Source organism: Carettochelys insculpta, chromosome 8, assembly GCF_033958435.1.
Source record: "Carettochelys insculpta isolate YL-2023 chromosome 8, ASM3395843v1, whole genome shotgun sequence".
NCBI lineage: Eukaryota > Metazoa > Chordata > Testudines > Carettochelyidae > Carettochelys > Carettochelys insculpta.
Window position 1 is genome coordinate 30,791,967 of NC_134144.1, and position 17,079 is coordinate 30,809,045.

Consider the following 17,079-nt stretch of genomic DNA (forward strand, 5'->3'; position numbering starts at 1 on the left):
GTGTCTAGATCCTCCATGGCCCCCTGGCAAGCCAACTGTCAAAGATGTTGCCAAAACTTCAGCATTCCTTCGATGGACAAAGCCAGAACATGATGGAGGTGCAAAGATTGAGTCTTATATCATTGAGTTGCTAAAAACTGGAACAGAGGAGTGGGTAAGAGTGGCAGAAGGAGTCCCCTTGACTGAGCATTTCCTCAAGGGCCTCATGGAGAAACAAGAATACTCCTTCCGCATAAGAGCCGTGAACAAGGCCGGGGAGAGCGAGCCCAGTGAGCCCAGCGACCCTGTACTATGCAAAGAGCGACTGCGTGAGTAGCACTTCAATTATATTATTACAAATACTTACTGTATAGTTTTAAAATAAAAACTGAGTCTAAACCAGGCTTTATGTTTAGCCAACATGTAAGCTTATGAAATATTGAAATCTATCATGCATCCACTGTAAATATATAACCATTTAATAAGCCCCCGGTTATTCCCAGTCTTCTGTACATCTGAGAGGATAAACAGATAAAACTGGTTTTATTTGTTTTGAAATTTTTACAGACCCTCCTTCACCACCTCGATGGCTCGAGGTTATTAACATCACTAAGAACACTGCTGATCTTAAATGGACAGTACCAGAAAAAGATGGGGGCTCGCCAATTACCAACTACATTGTTGAAAAGAGAGATGTGAGACGGAAAGGCTGGCAAACGGTTGATACAACAGTAAAAGACGTCAAATACACAGTGACCCCACTCACCGAAGGCTCTCTCTATGTGTTCCGTGTGGCTGCTGAAAATGCAGTGGGGCAGAGTGATTATTGTGAAATTGAAGATTCAGTTCTTGCTAAAGATACCTTCAGTAAGTTTTCACATATGCCTGTTTAGTGAGTACATGCAAAGACATCGGTTTTGGACTCCCTTTCTCCTAACAGAGGTATTGTGTTTTTAGCTACTCCTGGACCTCCATATGCTCTTACAGTGGTTGAAGTGACCAAGAGACATGTTGACCTAAAGTGGGAACCACCTAAGAATGATGGTGGCAGACCAATTCAAAGGTAAGACGATTACAGATTTGCATTGCATTAGTGGCACTCAAGGTGATGTGTAAATATGGGGAGCGACCAGCTCCTTTTCTCCAAAAAGGACAAATAATATATAAATAGAGAGACAGGATGAAACGTACGGGGAAGAATTGTGGTTGTGTGTGTGAAGGCACTCCAATCAAAAAGCAGGTTATCATGAACAAATACCTGAAATAATTTGCATATTCAATAAATACTGTAGCATAAGAGCTATATGCCAAAATCAGATGAAATCACGTTGTCTGCATAATCCAACCAACTTTAATGCAGCCAGAGCTCTTACACTGCCTTTCCTAGAGCTGGCAATAGCTGGCTCTAACCACCAAAATAACACTGTTAGATTTTCTATTTCCCACCCCCAACCCCTCCCTGTTTCTCTTTCAAACCATACTCACTTGTATCTAGCTAGAGGGAAAGGGAAAACCCAATACTATCTCTTTTATATTAACCCATTCACTCTATATCATCCCATTTCTTGCTACTTATTATTATCCCTGTCTAATTCATCATTTCACCTTCTCTTTCTGCCTCTCTACATCCCTCCTAAATCACTTAGTATCTCTCTCTCTTTCTCTTTACAAGTGTGTGTATATATGTGTATATATATATATATGTATGTATGTATGTATGTATGTATGTCTTGGAAGCTGTATATGTAATCTAGGTGTAATTCCGATGGTTTGGAATCATTTTAGTGTTGAATTGATGTAGCACCCTGGAGGACTCTAACCACTGAGACACAGTTTACAGAAAACAGGGACATAGTTAGATCTTCCTTTCAGGTCTGAAGCTCTGCTAATCTGAGGATGAGGCAATTGCTCAACAGTGGGAAGCCCAAACAGAAAGCATCCCAACCAAATTTGAGGTTTAACAGTTTTGTATAAGTCTTATATGATGTTAAGCCCCGAGCATGTTAGTGCTTCACATAATTCTATTTTGCTTTTTTATTTTTTGTTTGTTTCAATATCTCTTTACTGTTTTTAATTAGCATGAAATTGTGAATGTCCTGTGATTCCATATTTCTAATTATATGTTTTCTTTTTTTACATAGATATGTTATTGAAAAGAAAGAAAAATTAGGCACACGCTGGGTGAAAGCTGGCAAGACACCTGGACCTGACTGTCATTTCAGAGTGACTGATGTCATTGAAGGTACAGAGGTACAGTTTCAGGTTCGTGCTGAAAACGAAGCTGGATGTGGACATCCAAGTGAACCAACTGACCTCCTTGCTGTTGTGGACCCTACAAGTAGGTCATAATGTAATAATTGACGTTTGAAATATGGAATCAAAATGCAATATTGATGAACTGCTATTACAAAAAGTCCTGTAATTCTTTTGCATTTCTGCAGGTCCTCCTTCACCGCCTCTTGATTTACATGTGACAGATGCAAGCAGAAAGCACATTGCCATTGCATGGAAACCACCAGAGAAAAATGGTGGTAGTCCTATTATTGGCTACAATGTTGAGCTGTGTGAAGCTGGAACAGAAAAATGGATGCGAGTCAATTCACGTCCAGTAAAAGACTTGAAATACAAAGTGGAAGAGGGCATTGTTCCTGATAAGGAGTATGTGCTGAGAGTCAGAGCTGTCAATGCTATTGGAGCTAGTGATCCATCAGATATCTCAGAAAATGTTGTTGTTAAAGATCCAGACTGTAAGCACATATTTCTTTATGCAAGGATTTGTAATTTAAAAATGCAAATGGATTTGGGCATTTTGAACCTTATTTAATAATAATATACTATTACTTTTACAGGCAATCCTACTGTTGACCTAAAGACTCAAGATATTGTTGTTGTGGAAGGAGAGAAGTTAAGTATTCCTGTACCCTTCCGAGCTGTTCCATCACCAACCATTTCATGGCATAAAGATGGCAAAGAGGTTAAAGCTGGGGACAGAACAACGATGAAGAGCGATTACACATCTGCATTGCTTGAAGTCTCAAACAGTGTTCATGCCGATGCGGGTGTTTACACTATCACCCTGGAGAACAAATTGGGCTCAACAACTGGCTCTGTCAATGTCAAAGTCATAGGTAACTAAACTTTTTTTATACAATAAACTCTTTGGAAGAGATGCTCCCCATTACTTTGGGCCACTGATGGCATAAAATGGCAATAAAAGTCCCATACCTGGCCAGGGAGAGTTCTTCTGGTTCAGAACTTAGGAGACTTATGTAAGGCTCCATCTCAAGCATCCTTTGTGAGTCATTGTACAGGAGGCATCCCAAGGGAGAGGTTTGTTAGAGGGAGGTGTATGCACATTGCAGAGATTCTCGGTGGTACTTTGACCCATAAGGCAGTTCAGAGAGATGGCTAAAATTTAGTCTTACCCCTATAACTGTTGACTTGCACTGGCATTCTTGACCCTGAGTATCCCTGGAGCTGGAGAATACAAAAGTGACTTCAAGCCATTTTAGTCCCCATTTCTGTGGGCTACAAGTCACATGCTATGTCTGTCAAAGGCATAGTATAGACTCTCGGTTTTTATATTCATTCTAAAATAATATAATTATGGATGGAGCTGTACAGTATTGCCAACTATTTATATTTAAAATATTAATCAGGTATAAATCTCAAAGGTCAATTTTGACATGTCATGGATTTCTTATTCCTGAATAAGCCAATTACTGTGGAGAATAAAACAAACTAAGCCAACAGGTTATAGAAATCTTTCCTATTTACTGCCATAAGGAAATGCAAATTCATGGCTATGCTGTGCAACTAGTATTTGCTCTTTGGGACCAGTGTGTGCAAAACAAATGAAAAAATATGATGTAATTTCACATTTCCATTAAAGTAGTTTCCTAGCTTCTTATTATTTTTGTTGTTGTTAAAGTACTTCTGTAAAAATTATTTGAAACAGGTCTGCCTGGACAATGCAAAAACATTAAAGCAAGTGAAGTGACTAAAAATTCATGCAAGATATCCTGGGAACCTCCAGACTATGATGGTGGCACTCCCATATTGCATTATGTGCTAGAACGTAGAGAAGCTGGTCGGAGAACATATATTCCAGTGATGTCTGGGGAGAACAAACTTTCATGGAATGTAAAGGATATGATACCAAATGCTGAATATTACTTCCGTGTTAAGGCAGTCAATAAGATTGGAGGAGGCGAATACACTGAATTAAGGAACCCAGTCATTGCTGAAGATCCAAAGCGTAAGTTCTCATATCAGTGACTAATCAACTTGACTGATTTTAAAATAGTTTCTCTCTGTGTTTGTTTGTTTACATTTTACATTTATTATTCTACAGAGCGTCCAGATCCACCTGTTGATCTTGAAACTCATAATCCAACATCAAAGTCAGTAACACTTACATGGAAACCACCTTTGTACGATGGAGGCTGCAAGATTATGGGATATATCTTAGAAAAGTGTGCTAAAGGTCAAGACGAGTGGGAAAGGTGCAATGACTATTTGGTACCTGTTTTGACCTACACAGTAAAAGGTCTTGAGGAAGGCAAACAATACCAGTTCCGTGCTCGTGCAGAGAATGTTGCAGGTGTCAGTGAACCTTCTCGTATCACTCCATTAGTGAAAGCCGTCGATCCCATTGGTATGATTTGCTTATTTTTCTTGCCAACATCAATTCTTAAACCTACTGGAAAATACTTCACTTCTAAATGCAACTTTAAAATATGTTTCTTATTATTACAGAGGCACCAAAAGTCTTCCTTGCTGCTAATCTGCAGGCTGGCCTTGAGGTGAAATGTGGTGACGAAATTGCACTGGAAGCACATATTTCAGGATCACCATACCCATCTATTACTTGGTTAAGGAATGATGAAATTATTAGGCCAGAGGAAATCAGAAAGAGAGTAACAAAGTTTACCAGGAGAAGGAAAGGGGAGGTTGAAGAAGAGGAACCATTCTACCTTTCACTGACAGAACGCTTGAATATTGACAATCATACAAAAGGAGAGTCCTTGCTAGCCGTTCGTGACTCAATCAGGCGTGACCATGGCACATTTACAATCAGAGTTGAAAATGATCATGGTGTTGCAAAAGCCTCATGTGAAGTAAATGTACTAGGTATGTACTTAAACATCTCATTGTTTCAAATGTCAGAGCAGATACTCACCATAGGATACTAATAATTTTTGTTGGTGTTTTAAAAATTAGACACACCTGGACCTCCAATCAACTTTACATTTGAAGATGTTAGAAAACATTCTGTTGTTTGCAAGTGGGAGCCACCTCTTGATGATGGTGGAAGTGAAATCTTGAACTATGTCCTAGAAAAGAAAGACAACTCAAAAGCTGAAATAGGCTGGGTTACTGTCACTTCAACACTCAGGCATTGCAAATACCATGTGCTAAAACTGATTGAAGAAAAGGAATACCTCTTCCGTGTAACAGCTGAAAATAGGTTGGGACCTGGACCACCGTGTGTTTCTAAACCACTGGTAGCCAAAGATCCATTCAGTAAGTCTTCTGTTGATATGTTAACACAGTAGTTTTGAAGAAATTCTAATATATATATGTCATCCACATTGCTAATACCTGAATGCCTTCCAGAAAAAACATTAAGCAACGTATGTCACTATCATTTGTCACATGTGGGTTGTTTCTTTTATCTTTTCCCTCGTTGGGGGGAAATTATAGGTGCAGTATAGTGTTCTGTTCTGGTTGGTATTGGTTTGGGTTCCTTTTTTTTTTTAGTGTACATACTGCAGTATGTTTATGTTGGAAAATACAATGTTGAAAAATGACACCTTCTGCTTGGAGCAGAAACTGGTAAAGTTTGTGTTGGTCCTTAGTTCCTTTAAGGGTTCCTATTACAGTCTCTGATTAGTACAACAGACAGCTCTGTCTCCAGCACAGGTAAGCTTTATCCTTATGTAGGAAAGTCCCAGTGTGCCCAAGAAGTTACATATCCTGGGCCCAACCCAATGAGTACCTTAAAGATAACAAAGGCCAAATGTATTTTTGTATTGTACTTTTCACTTAAAATATTAACAGATTAATCCTGGCGCACGTGAAGGATAGCCACTTTATTATCCCTGTTTAACAAATTATTTAAAAAAACACAGTAAGTTTAACTGACTTGTGCAAAATCACACTAAGAAAATAATACTGTGATTAGAACAGGTTATTTCCTTACTCTTGTCCCCATATTTACTAAACTAGACCATAATGCCTTATCAATAATTTCATCATTCTTTAACCAAAATTAAATTTGAGGGCTGGATAAGATATGAGGCTGAAACTGTATTTCTCTCTCTCTTTTTTTTTAATTAGGTCCACCAGATGCACCTGATAAGCCGGAAGTGCAGGATGTTACCAGTAACAGTATGTTAGTTAAATGGAATGAACCAAAAGACAACGGTAGCCCAATCTTGGGTTATTGGATTGAAAAACGTGAAATTAATAGTACTCACTGGGCTCGTGTCAACAGAAACCTCCTGAATGCCCTAGAAATAAGAGCTGATGGGCTTTTGGAAGGATTAACCTATATCTTTAGAGTATGCGCTGAAAATGCAGCGGGCCCTGGCAAATTTAGTCCACCTTCAGATCCCAAAACTGCTCAGGACCCAATATGTAAGTATATAAATAGAAGATAATAGTTGGAACTGAGAAGAGTAGGTTATGTATCCATAAATTTTGATTTACACTTTTTTATTTCTTCAGTGCCACCTGGTCCACCAATTCCAAGAGTTGTTGATACAAGCTCAACAGCAATTGAGCTAGAATGGGAGCCTCCAGCATACGATGGTGGTGGAGATATCACCGGTTATTTTGTTTACAAACAACTGGTGGGCATAAATGAATGGTCACGCTGCACAGAGAAATCCATTAAGATTAGAAAATACACTGTTAAAGGAATTAGAGAAGGTGCTGACTATAAACTTCGTGTAACTGCAGTTAATGTAGCTGGGGAAGGACCACCTGGTGAAACTGAACCTATAACAGTTTCAGAACCTCAAGGTATTGTTATTGTACAAATGTCATTTAACATATAGTAGCCAGTGTGGCATGTTAGACTCTCTTATCTCCCTGCAACTAACACACTATTCCTATTTTGCTGCAGAGCCTCCTCTCGTTGAATTGGATATTTCTGTCAAAGCAGGCATTCAGATAATGGCTGGGCAAACTCTCAAAATTCCTGCTACTGTCACTGGGCGCCCTACGCCTACTATTGTGTGGACTGTGGAAGAAGGTGAATTAGACAAAGAGCGGGTTGTTATTGAAAATGTTGGCACCAAATCTGAGCTAACTATTAAGAATGCATTGAGGAAAGACCATGGAAGATATGTGATTACTGCAACCAATGAGAGTGGTTCCAAATTTGCAGCAACCAGAGTGGAAGTTTATGGTAAGAAATATTAACATCCCATGAAACCAATTGCTAAATATACATAGATACAATAAATCTTTGTATCTTATGCAACACATTTTCTTTTTCAGATGTTCCTGGGCCAGTGCTTGACCTAAAACCTGTGGTTGTGAACAGAAAGATGTGTCTGCTCAATTGGTCTGATCCTGAAGATGATGGAGGAAGTGATATCACTGGTTTCCTTGTTGAACGCAAAGATGCCAAAATGCATACCTGGAGACAGTGTATAGACACTGAGAGATCTAAGTGTGATATTACAGGGCTCGTTGAAGGACAGGAATACATGTTTCGTGTCATAGCCAAGAATAAATTTGGCTGTGGTCCGCCTGTTGACTTAGGACCAATTCTTGCAGTTGACCCATTAGGTAAAATAACTATTGGTGTGCTTATGTAAATTATTAAAGGTAGGGAGATATAGATCATAGCACCATTATTTCAGTAATGCTGAGAGGATGGGGAACTGTATATACAGTGCATATAACTACATTAATGGGGGATTATGTTCATAATTCTGTTACAGGGCTAATGCATCAGGCCTCCAGCTAAGTAACATAATTGTTGTCCTGTTGCTTACATAGTCACTTCAGTATCCGAGAAACTGCACACTACATTTGAATAATTTTGATATCTTGCATATGAAATATGCTGTTTTAAAAATGCCAAATCTATTTTACTTAATGTGATAAGAAATAAAACAAAAGTTTAAGTTTAAGTTTAAATATAGGACTTACATTTTTCTTTGTGAATTACTTGTGATAATAGGTCCTCCAACATCACCTGAGAGGTTCATGTACACAGAAAGGACGAAGTCAACCATTACACTTGACTGGAAGCCTCCCCGTAATGATGGTGGCAGTCCTATCATAGGATACATCGTTGATAAGAGAAGACATGACTCAAATGTGTTTGAAAGAGTTAACCAGAAACTCTGTCCAACTACATCTCTTCTTGTAGAAAATCTTGCTGAGCTGCATATGTATGAATTCCGTGTAAAAGCAGTCAATGCTATTGGTGAAAGTGAACCCTCTCTACCACTTAATGTAGTTATACAAGATGACGAAGGTACTCCTGTTTATTAGAAATGCATACAACTGCCTTCAAAATTCTGTTAACTGGTTTCTTTGCTTTTTGTTACCTCCTTCATTCTTCTGTTTTTGTTTTGTGTTTTTTCAGTACCTCCAACTGTCACATTACGCCTGGCTGTCCGAGGAGATACTATCAAAGTGAAGGCAGGAGAACCAGTTAATATTCCGGCTGATGTGACAGGTCTGCCAATGCCAAAGATTGAATGGGCCAAAGATGAAGTTGTAATTGACAAACCATCAGATGCACTTAAGATAACTAAACAAGAAATATCTAGATCTGATGCAAAAACAGAAATTAGCATGCCTGCTGCACTTAGGGGAGACAAAGGCACTTACACAGTCACAGCTTCCAATCGTCTTGGCACAGCATATCGCAATGCTTATGTTGAGGTGTATGGTAAGTGTCTGATTTTCTTAATGAAAGGACAAAAATAATATGTGTTTGCCTTTTGCTTACATGACATTATATTGTATTGTTTTTATTTAGATCGTCCTTCTCCACCAAGAAATCTTGCAGTTTCTGACATTAAAGCAGAATCTTGCTTCTTGACCTGGGATGCCCCCCTTGATAATGGTGGCAGTGAAATTACGCACTACGTTATTGAAAAACGTGATGCCAGTAGGAAGAAATCTGAATGGGAGGAGGTCTCCAGCACAGTAGTTGATAGACGATTTGGGGTAAAGTTATCTGAAAACTTTTCTATACTTTACTGAATGTCTGTGTGATATAATTCTACATGCTTAAGTAATGAAAATAACATGTACAGTACTGAAATAAAATGAAGTAGCAATACAATGAAAGATTATGGAACACTTAGCTATCTGGGCAGGTGGTGTATCGCCTGTGACTAGAAGTTCTAGATAATCACTATTGCCATTGCGTATAACAATATTTTCCTTAAATCCCTAAAGGAAAATAATATATTCAGTTTTGTTATTTATTTTATAAAGAAGCTAATATCTGAGTTGAGGCACCCTCCTGTGTCTTTGAGGTTAATTATATCAGAAATATAATTTTATATTTAGAAAATAATGGTGATTACAATTTCACATGATGCAGTTGTTGTTAAGTCCTGTCATTTTGAAATATCACCATAATTGTATTCACATTTTTGCTTTTGAAGTGTTATATGTATCTCAGAGATGATTTACTCTCACTCTCCATTCAAACTGATTCATAGTGGTATATGTCAAAGTAATTCTGACTGGCTTAAGATGCTAACAAAAGTAGGTAATCACTTGGCATTGTGGTCAATTTTGTTCGGGTTTACTTTTTTTTTTTTTTTTAAACATACCCTCTTGTTCTGATCTGCTGCTGCACCCCTTAATAGGACTAGTTTACAACATCCCTCCAATATATTGCCCTCTTGCTGAGAGGGCTAATAGCTGAAACAGTAGGAACAAATGAGTGTGTCGACGTCTGCATCAACCACAAAGACTGTGACGTTCTCATTCACTGTTGGCTCTTTGTGCACGATATACCAGTCTCTAGTGCAACGTTTAGAGACACATTTATTGGGATAGATAAGGAAGAGTTTAATTAAACAGCATCAAAGAGGCAAAATGCAATGTACACTTATTTCAGAAACAATCATTTATTCCGTTAAATCTTGCTTTTCAGGTGTGGAAACTTGCAACAAATGGCGAATACCAGTTTAGAGTCAGGGCGGTAAACAAATATGGGATAAGTGATGAATGCCTCTCAGAGAAGGTGACCATTAAGGATCCCTTCGGCCTTCCTGGACCTCCTGGAAAACCAAAAGTTTTAGATCATACTAGATCATCAATGCTGGTGACCTGGGAGCCTCCTTTGGACAATGGTGGATCCCCAATCACTGGGTATTGGCTGGAGAAAAGAGAAGTTGGAGGTGTCTATTGGTCACGTGTTAACAGAGCTCCAGTAACCAAACCAGCAGTGAAAGGGCTGGAATTTAATGTCCTGAGGTTGATTGAAGGTGTTGAATACCAGTTTAGAGCTATGGCTGTAAACATTGCTGGAATCGGTCCACCCAGTGAACCATCAGATCCTGCTTTAGCTGCAGATCCTATATGTAAGTATACAGTTTTTATGAGTTGTGTATATGTTATAGTATATTAAAAAAAAAACAAATCATGCAACCCTTATTGATGTTGAATTCAATACGACTAGACTGATTGAATGTTTACAGGATTGGGGTTGATGTAATGTGATTCTGCTGTCAATGTAATGATTGTTTTATTAATTATTAATTGTTTTTATTTTAGTTCATGTAATTAATTTTTAGCTCACTTGCTGTACCTACTTTTACATGAGTTTAACTACAATAACTCCGTTGGAAGACTCCTGTTTAAGCTGGAATTCAGAATCAGTAATGGATTTTCTTTTTTGCTAAATATTATCACAGTAAAATAAGGTTTATGTTTTTTTCTTTAAGTGTATGTGAATTGTTACATGTGTTAAAAATATGCAAAATGCGTAACAATTACATATATGGTGTATGTCGTATACATAATATGTTCGTAAATGTACACATTTGTGGTATTGTCAATTTTTACTGACATTCTTTTTTGGCAAATGTATAAAAAATACTACTTTTGCTGATTTTATGGCATTTTAAAATGTACCTTTGAATAAATATGGACACTAACTCCCCACCAAAACTTTTTACTTTTTCTTACAAGTTGTACCTGATGCACCATCATGCCCTGAAGTCACAGATAGAACCAAATCATCTATAGCTCTGAAATGGAAACCGCCACCAAAAGATGGTGGCAGTCCTATAAAAGGTTACATTGTTGAAATGCAAGAAGAAGGCAGTCCTGACTGGAAGAAGGTGAATGAACTAGACAAACTATTCCCTACTTGTGAATGTGTTGTACCCAGCTTGAAAGAACTTAGGAAGTACAGATTTAGAGTGAAAGCTGTAAATGCTGCTGGGCAATCTGAACCAAGTCTTCCAACATCAGAAATACCTGTCAAGGAAATTCTAGGTAAGAGTCTTTGGAATTAATTTAGATATTTAGAGATAAATCTTTCCTTTGCTGTGCATGTGCATTAGAGACAAAAAGGCATAAAGATTACATTCAAACAACAGTGCTCTCCATGGTAAATGTGGCCCAATACACAGAATTATTCAAGAACATCAACAAAAAAGACGGAAAGTGATCTACTGATCATCATTAGAATATGCTCTACCAGAAATCAGACAAGCGCTACAGATACAGAGAGCACATTGCGCCCAATGAAAATACAAGAGCAACAAGGGCCCACAGACCATGGGGGACCTCCTAATGTATATACAGTGCATGCTTGGGGATGTATCATGAGGTTTTAGTCCATAGCTGGCTGAATTTTCATTTCAATAACTTATTTAACAATTATATTTTTAAATTGTTTTGTAGAGGAACCAGAAGTTTTTATTGATGTCGGAGCACAAGACTTTCTCTCTGTTCGTTCTGGTACAACAATTAAAATCCCAGCCATTATAAAGGGGCGTCCTGTTCCAAAAACATCTTGGGAATTTGAAGGAGAAGCTAAGAAGGCAATAAAGGTTATTAAAAGAACTTATTACTTTCTAAATCTGTTGCTAATTATTTAAATAAATCTTTCTTATGTTTAATTTTTCTTTCTTTATTCATAGGATGGAGTAAATAATATACCTGAAGATGCTCAGGTAATGTAGAAAAAGTAATTGTATGATATTGCTAATTTTTCATGTTGTAATAACACTTTATTAAGAGACATGTATATATATCTTCTTATGTGCAGCTGGAAGTAACTGATACTACATCAATAATTACTATCCCAGAATGTAACAGAGGCCATTCCGGAAGATACAGTATTACAGCAAAGAATAAAGCAGGACAGAAAACTGTAAATGTTAGAGTTAATGTCCTTGGTAAGTCAGATTCATGTTGGAGTATTCATATAGCATTGTTCACGTTTTCTAGGTACTATGTAAAACTGCTTGTATTGTCTTTCATGCTAACAGATGTTCCAGGCCCACCAAAAGACCTGAAAGTGAGTGATATAACAAGATGTAGTTGCAAACTTTCATGGAAGATGCCAGACAATGATGGTGGAGACAGAATCAAAGGCTACGTTATAGAAAAGAGGACTGTTGAAGGGAAGGCCTGGACAAAAGTTAATGCAGACTGTGGAGGCACTTCCTTCGTTGTACCTGATCTTATAGCTGGGCAGCAGTATTTCTTCCGTGTACGTGCAGAAAACCGCTTTGGCATTGGGCCACCTGCAGACACAATTCAAAGGACCACAGCCAGGGATCCAATCCGTAAGTTAATTCAAGAGGAATATCTCCCTTGATAACAAAATGTGACTAGAATATAGGTTGATTTTATTTTCTATTTTTAAAGATCCTCCAGATCCACCTATCAAACTCAAGATTGGTCTTGTAACTAAGAACACTGTTAGCTTGACATGGAAACCTCCAAAGAATGATGGAGGTGCTCCTATTACACATTATAATATTGAGTGTCTTCGCTGGGATCGTACCGGGGAAGGGAAAGAGTCTTGGAAACAGTGCAATAGACGTGATGTAGAGGAAACAAAGTTTACGGTTGAGGACCTGAAAGAAGGAGAAGAATATGAATTTAGGGTCAAAGCTGTGAATGAAGCGGGTCCCAGCAGACCATCTGCGACAGTTGGCCCATTAGTTGTCAAAGACCAAACATGTAAGTACTGAACAATGCAAGAGAAAAGAACATTTCATTATACAATTGTAAAAGTATTTGCTTTTGTATCCCTTTTATTTACATTTTTTTCATATTTCATACCAGGTCCACCATCCATTGAACTTAAAGAATTTATTGAAGCTGAGGAGGGAACAGATATTAACATTGTAGCCAAGATAAAGGGTGTGCCGTTCCCCACATTAACATGGTTTAAAGCTCCTCCAAAGAAACCTGATGACAAAACACCAGTACTGTATGATCAACATGTCAATAAGCTTGTGAGTGAAGATACTTGCACCTTATTGATCCAACAGTCTCGCAGGAGAGACACAGGCTTGTACACTTTAACTGCTGCAAACAATTTTGGAACTGCTTCAAAGGAGATGAGGTTGAATGTTCTTGGTAAGTAGCCAGAGCTTTTGTTCAAAAGCATATTTTAATTCTGTGAATGTGATACTTTATTTTGAATGTATTTTAATAATGTGTTCATTATTCTCAAAACTTAAATTTCAGGACGTCCTGGTCCACCAGAGGGACCCATTAAATTTGAATCCATTTCAGCTGATCAGATGACCTTGTCTTGGCTTCCTCCTAAAGATGATGGTGGTTCTAAGATTACAAATTATGTTATCGAAAAAAGGGAAGCTAATAGAAGAACATGGGTACCTGTTACCAATGAGCCTAAGGAATGCATCTTCACTGTGCCCAAATTGCTGGAAGGCCACGAATATGTGTTCCGCATCATGGCACAAAATAAATTTGGCATTGGGGAGCCTCTTGATAGTGAACCACAAACAGCAAGAAACCTTTTCAGTAAGTATGGTACAGGGTGTTTAATTCAATGTTAGTTGTTCTCATGCTTTCTAATGACTTTGAAAAATCAGAGTCCAGAGAATTAGATTATCTATTATGGCAAAACTGTAAATTACCAATTGATTTTCTTTTTCCCACTTATATGAAATGTCTAGAATAGATGGAAATATTTTACCATAAATGCCCTGTTAGGTTGTTATTGTTTAAAATTTAATGTTTTTTCTCTTTCCTTTCTTATATCTTAAATATCTTTGGTTTTGTTTGAACTGAATTATACAGTTATAGTTGTTATATTTAGTTATAGTTGTCAATATAGTTAATATTGACCTTACCATTATGGAACAGTTATTTTCCCAACTTCAGTTGTGGGAAAAGACAGTAAAGAAATAAGGGAGTTAGCTTCTTAGTTGCTGGTCTGACAGAAAAGGAATGCTAGGTCTTAGAAGAGAAGACAATATTATAATAATTTTCCTACATGAACTGTCCACAGAAAGGTACATAAAGGGCAAGTGACTGCTAACTTTTATCATTAAATGAGGTGCAGACATTTTCTTACAACATTTTTGTAATTCCTTTTTCAGCTGTTCCTGGACCATGTGACAAACCAACTGTTAGCAGCATAACACATGACTCCATGACTGTCAACTGGGAGGAACCAGAATATGATGGAGGCTCTCCTGTAACAGGTTATTGGCTGGAGCGCAAGGAGACCACTGGAAAGAGATGGACAAGGGTTAACCGTGATCCTATTAAGCCTATGACTCTAGGTGTTTCTTACAAAGTAACTGGTCTTATTGAAGGTTCAGAATATCTGTTCCGTGTATTGGCTATTAATGCAGCTGGTGTTGGTCCACCAAGCATGCCATCTGACCCAGCAATTGCTAGAGACCCTATTGGTAAATATGTTATATTTAAATTTCCCAAATTGAAAACATTCCACTGAAAAGAAGGAATAGATTTGTATACTGTAATGATATACTATTATTTTTTCAGCCCCTCCTGGACCACCTGTTCCAAAAGTTACTGACTGGACTAAGTCATCTGTTGATCTGGAATGGGTACCACCATTAAAAGATGGTGGTTCTAAGATCACAGGTTACATAGTTGAATATAAAGAGGAAGGAAAGGAAGAATGGGAAAAGGTAAGTGAAATATTAGTATAGATCTAGGTTTCCTCTATCTTTAAAAGCTATTAGTTGCTAATGTGTATTTGTACAAATTTTCATTACACCCACTATTTGTTATAACTTTTCATGTTATCTTTGTGCAATAATTATCTTCATAGTTTTAAAATATATGGCCAAATGTAAAAGATAATATTTGCCACACTGTGGTGGTGAAGAAACCCCAATAGTTGCCTAAACTCAGGTCTTCTAAACTTCTTAGGTTTGTGCAGCGGAGCATGTTTATAGTAATTAATAAAGGAGAAAAAAGGCTCATATGAAAGTGGGTACAGAATTAGGTGCAAAAGTAAAGGAGGCAAGAGAATGTCAAATTATTCCTAGTAATCTTGCAAACAGTGTCTCCACATTTTCTTACTGATTTTCAAGAATACATTAGTGAAAATCTCGCTGATGCAAACATAACAGAATTTAATGTTTCAAAACCACCAATTTGGCCATAAATAATACCAGTTATCCAGTTTGCCCACTTCACACTTTTGCTATAAGTCAAATGCTACCCTAGCATGTGTGCATAGCTCATGTAAATAGCCAATGCACAAGAGATCCAGGAAATGGCATGAGAAAGGGATTTTTCCCTACTTTTCATTCTTTCACCTCCAAATCGACCTTTTGGTGTACAGCAGATATGCAGCAGATCTCCAAGTCATCTTCTGCATTTCCATTATTCACCTCACAATGTTCCGTTCAATTCACACATCATTCATATGCATTAGAGATGCCCTGAATGACTCCTCTGTGGAATACTCATTCCCTATATTTGAATAATGATGGTGCCACTCCATTTAGGGACTTCTGTATTTCTGGATGTGGAACAGATATACCATAGCAATTGTTTCATAAACATGAGTGCCACTAATAGCTAGTTCCATTTTGATGTTTGTAATTTTCTGAGATTGACTGACATTATAATCTTTTTCCAGGTGAAAGATAGAGAAATAAGAGGAACTAAGTTTGTTGTGACAGGATTAAAAGAAGGAAGTTTTTACAGATTTAGAGTTAGAGCAATAAATGCTGCTGGTATCGGAGAGCCTGGAGAAGTTACAGAAGTTATTGAAATGAAGGATAGAATTGGTATTTAACATTTTTATTTTTAACATTTTACCAATCAAAATAAACTACCAGGAAATATACTGAATCCTTTTGTATATTTCTTACAGTCCCCCCTGATCTTCAGTTGGATGCAAGTGTCAGGGACAGAATTGTTGTTCATGCTGGGGGAGTAATCCGGATCATAGCATATATCTCAGGAAAGCCACCTCCAACAGTCACCTGGAGTAAGGAAGAAAGAGCTTTACCAGAAGAAGCTAAAATTGAAGAAACTGCCATCAGCTCTTCTATGGTTATTAAGAACTGCAAGAGAAGTCATCAGGGCCTCTATACTCTTCTGGCCAAAAATGCAGGTGGAGAACGGAAGAAGACTATCATTGTTGATGTGTTAGGTAAATAGGAAGTTCAGTATTTGAATAAAATTTTGTTCTAAAAATATGGTTTCACACACTCCATTATGTAAAATTTAAAACATATTTTTCCTTTTCATCTTAGACATACCAGGGCCAGTTGGCATTCCATTCCTTACTGAGAACCTAACCAACGACTCTTGCAAACTGACATGGTTTTCTCCAGAGGATGATGGTGGTTCTCCTATCACTAACTATGTAATTGAAAAACGTGAAGCTGACCGTAGAGCTTGGACCCCAGTAACTTACACAGTTACAAGACAGAATGCAACTGTTCAAGGACTGATTGAAGGCAAGGCGTACTTTTTCCGAATTGCACCTGAGAATATTATTGGCATGGGCCCATTTGTTGAGACAACAAAAGAGCTTGTAATCAGAGAACCAATAAGTAAGTAAATTTTTGGGGTTTTTTTGGATGATTGTAGCAAAAGAAAAGTCTGCAAAAATGTATT

The 17,079-nt window shown here is 37.6% G+C and overlaps 1 protein-coding gene across 3 annotated transcripts in view; it reads left to right on the forward strand.

Moving 5' to 3' along the window:
• The window catches only part of TTN (titin), a 330,648-nt gene that overhangs the window by 246,622 nt on the left and 66,947 nt on the right, over positions 1 to 17,079 (forward strand). For all 3 annotated transcript variants that reach the window (XM_075000777.1, XM_075000778.1, XM_075000779.1), the window contains 31 exons: positions 9 to 308; positions 547 to 846; positions 937 to 1,042; positions 2,121 to 2,317; positions 2,421 to 2,726; positions 2,829 to 3,107; positions 3,938 to 4,237; positions 4,334 to 4,636; positions 4,738 to 5,112; positions 5,203 to 5,505; positions 6,322 to 6,621; positions 6,712 to 7,008; positions 7,112 to 7,396; positions 7,489 to 7,782; positions 8,180 to 8,479; positions 8,591 to 8,899; positions 8,990 to 9,180; positions 10,124 to 10,553; positions 11,164 to 11,472; positions 11,884 to 12,032; positions 12,123 to 12,155; positions 12,251 to 12,380; positions 12,474 to 12,773; positions 12,856 to 13,173; positions 13,279 to 13,575; positions 13,687 to 13,986; positions 14,568 to 14,882; positions 14,980 to 15,128; positions 16,091 to 16,241; positions 16,328 to 16,609; positions 16,713 to 17,015. In XM_075000777.1, coding sequence (XP_074856878.1) covers positions 9 to 308; positions 547 to 846; positions 937 to 1,042; positions 2,121 to 2,317; positions 2,421 to 2,726; positions 2,829 to 3,107; positions 3,938 to 4,237; positions 4,334 to 4,636; positions 4,738 to 5,112; positions 5,203 to 5,505; positions 6,322 to 6,621; positions 6,712 to 7,008; positions 7,112 to 7,396; positions 7,489 to 7,782; positions 8,180 to 8,479; positions 8,591 to 8,899; positions 8,990 to 9,180; positions 10,124 to 10,553; positions 11,164 to 11,472; positions 11,884 to 12,032; positions 12,123 to 12,155; positions 12,251 to 12,380; positions 12,474 to 12,773; positions 12,856 to 13,173; positions 13,279 to 13,575; positions 13,687 to 13,986; positions 14,568 to 14,882; positions 14,980 to 15,128; positions 16,091 to 16,241; positions 16,328 to 16,609; positions 16,713 to 17,015 — 8,211 coding nt within the window. The remainder of the gene's footprint in view (positions 1 to 8; positions 309 to 546; positions 847 to 936; positions 1,043 to 2,120; positions 2,318 to 2,420; positions 2,727 to 2,828; positions 3,108 to 3,937; positions 4,238 to 4,333; positions 4,637 to 4,737; positions 5,113 to 5,202; positions 5,506 to 6,321; positions 6,622 to 6,711; positions 7,009 to 7,111; positions 7,397 to 7,488; positions 7,783 to 8,179; positions 8,480 to 8,590; positions 8,900 to 8,989; positions 9,181 to 10,123; positions 10,554 to 11,163; positions 11,473 to 11,883; positions 12,033 to 12,122; positions 12,156 to 12,250; positions 12,381 to 12,473; positions 12,774 to 12,855; positions 13,174 to 13,278; positions 13,576 to 13,686; positions 13,987 to 14,567; positions 14,883 to 14,979; positions 15,129 to 16,090; positions 16,242 to 16,327; positions 16,610 to 16,712; positions 17,016 to 17,079) is intronic.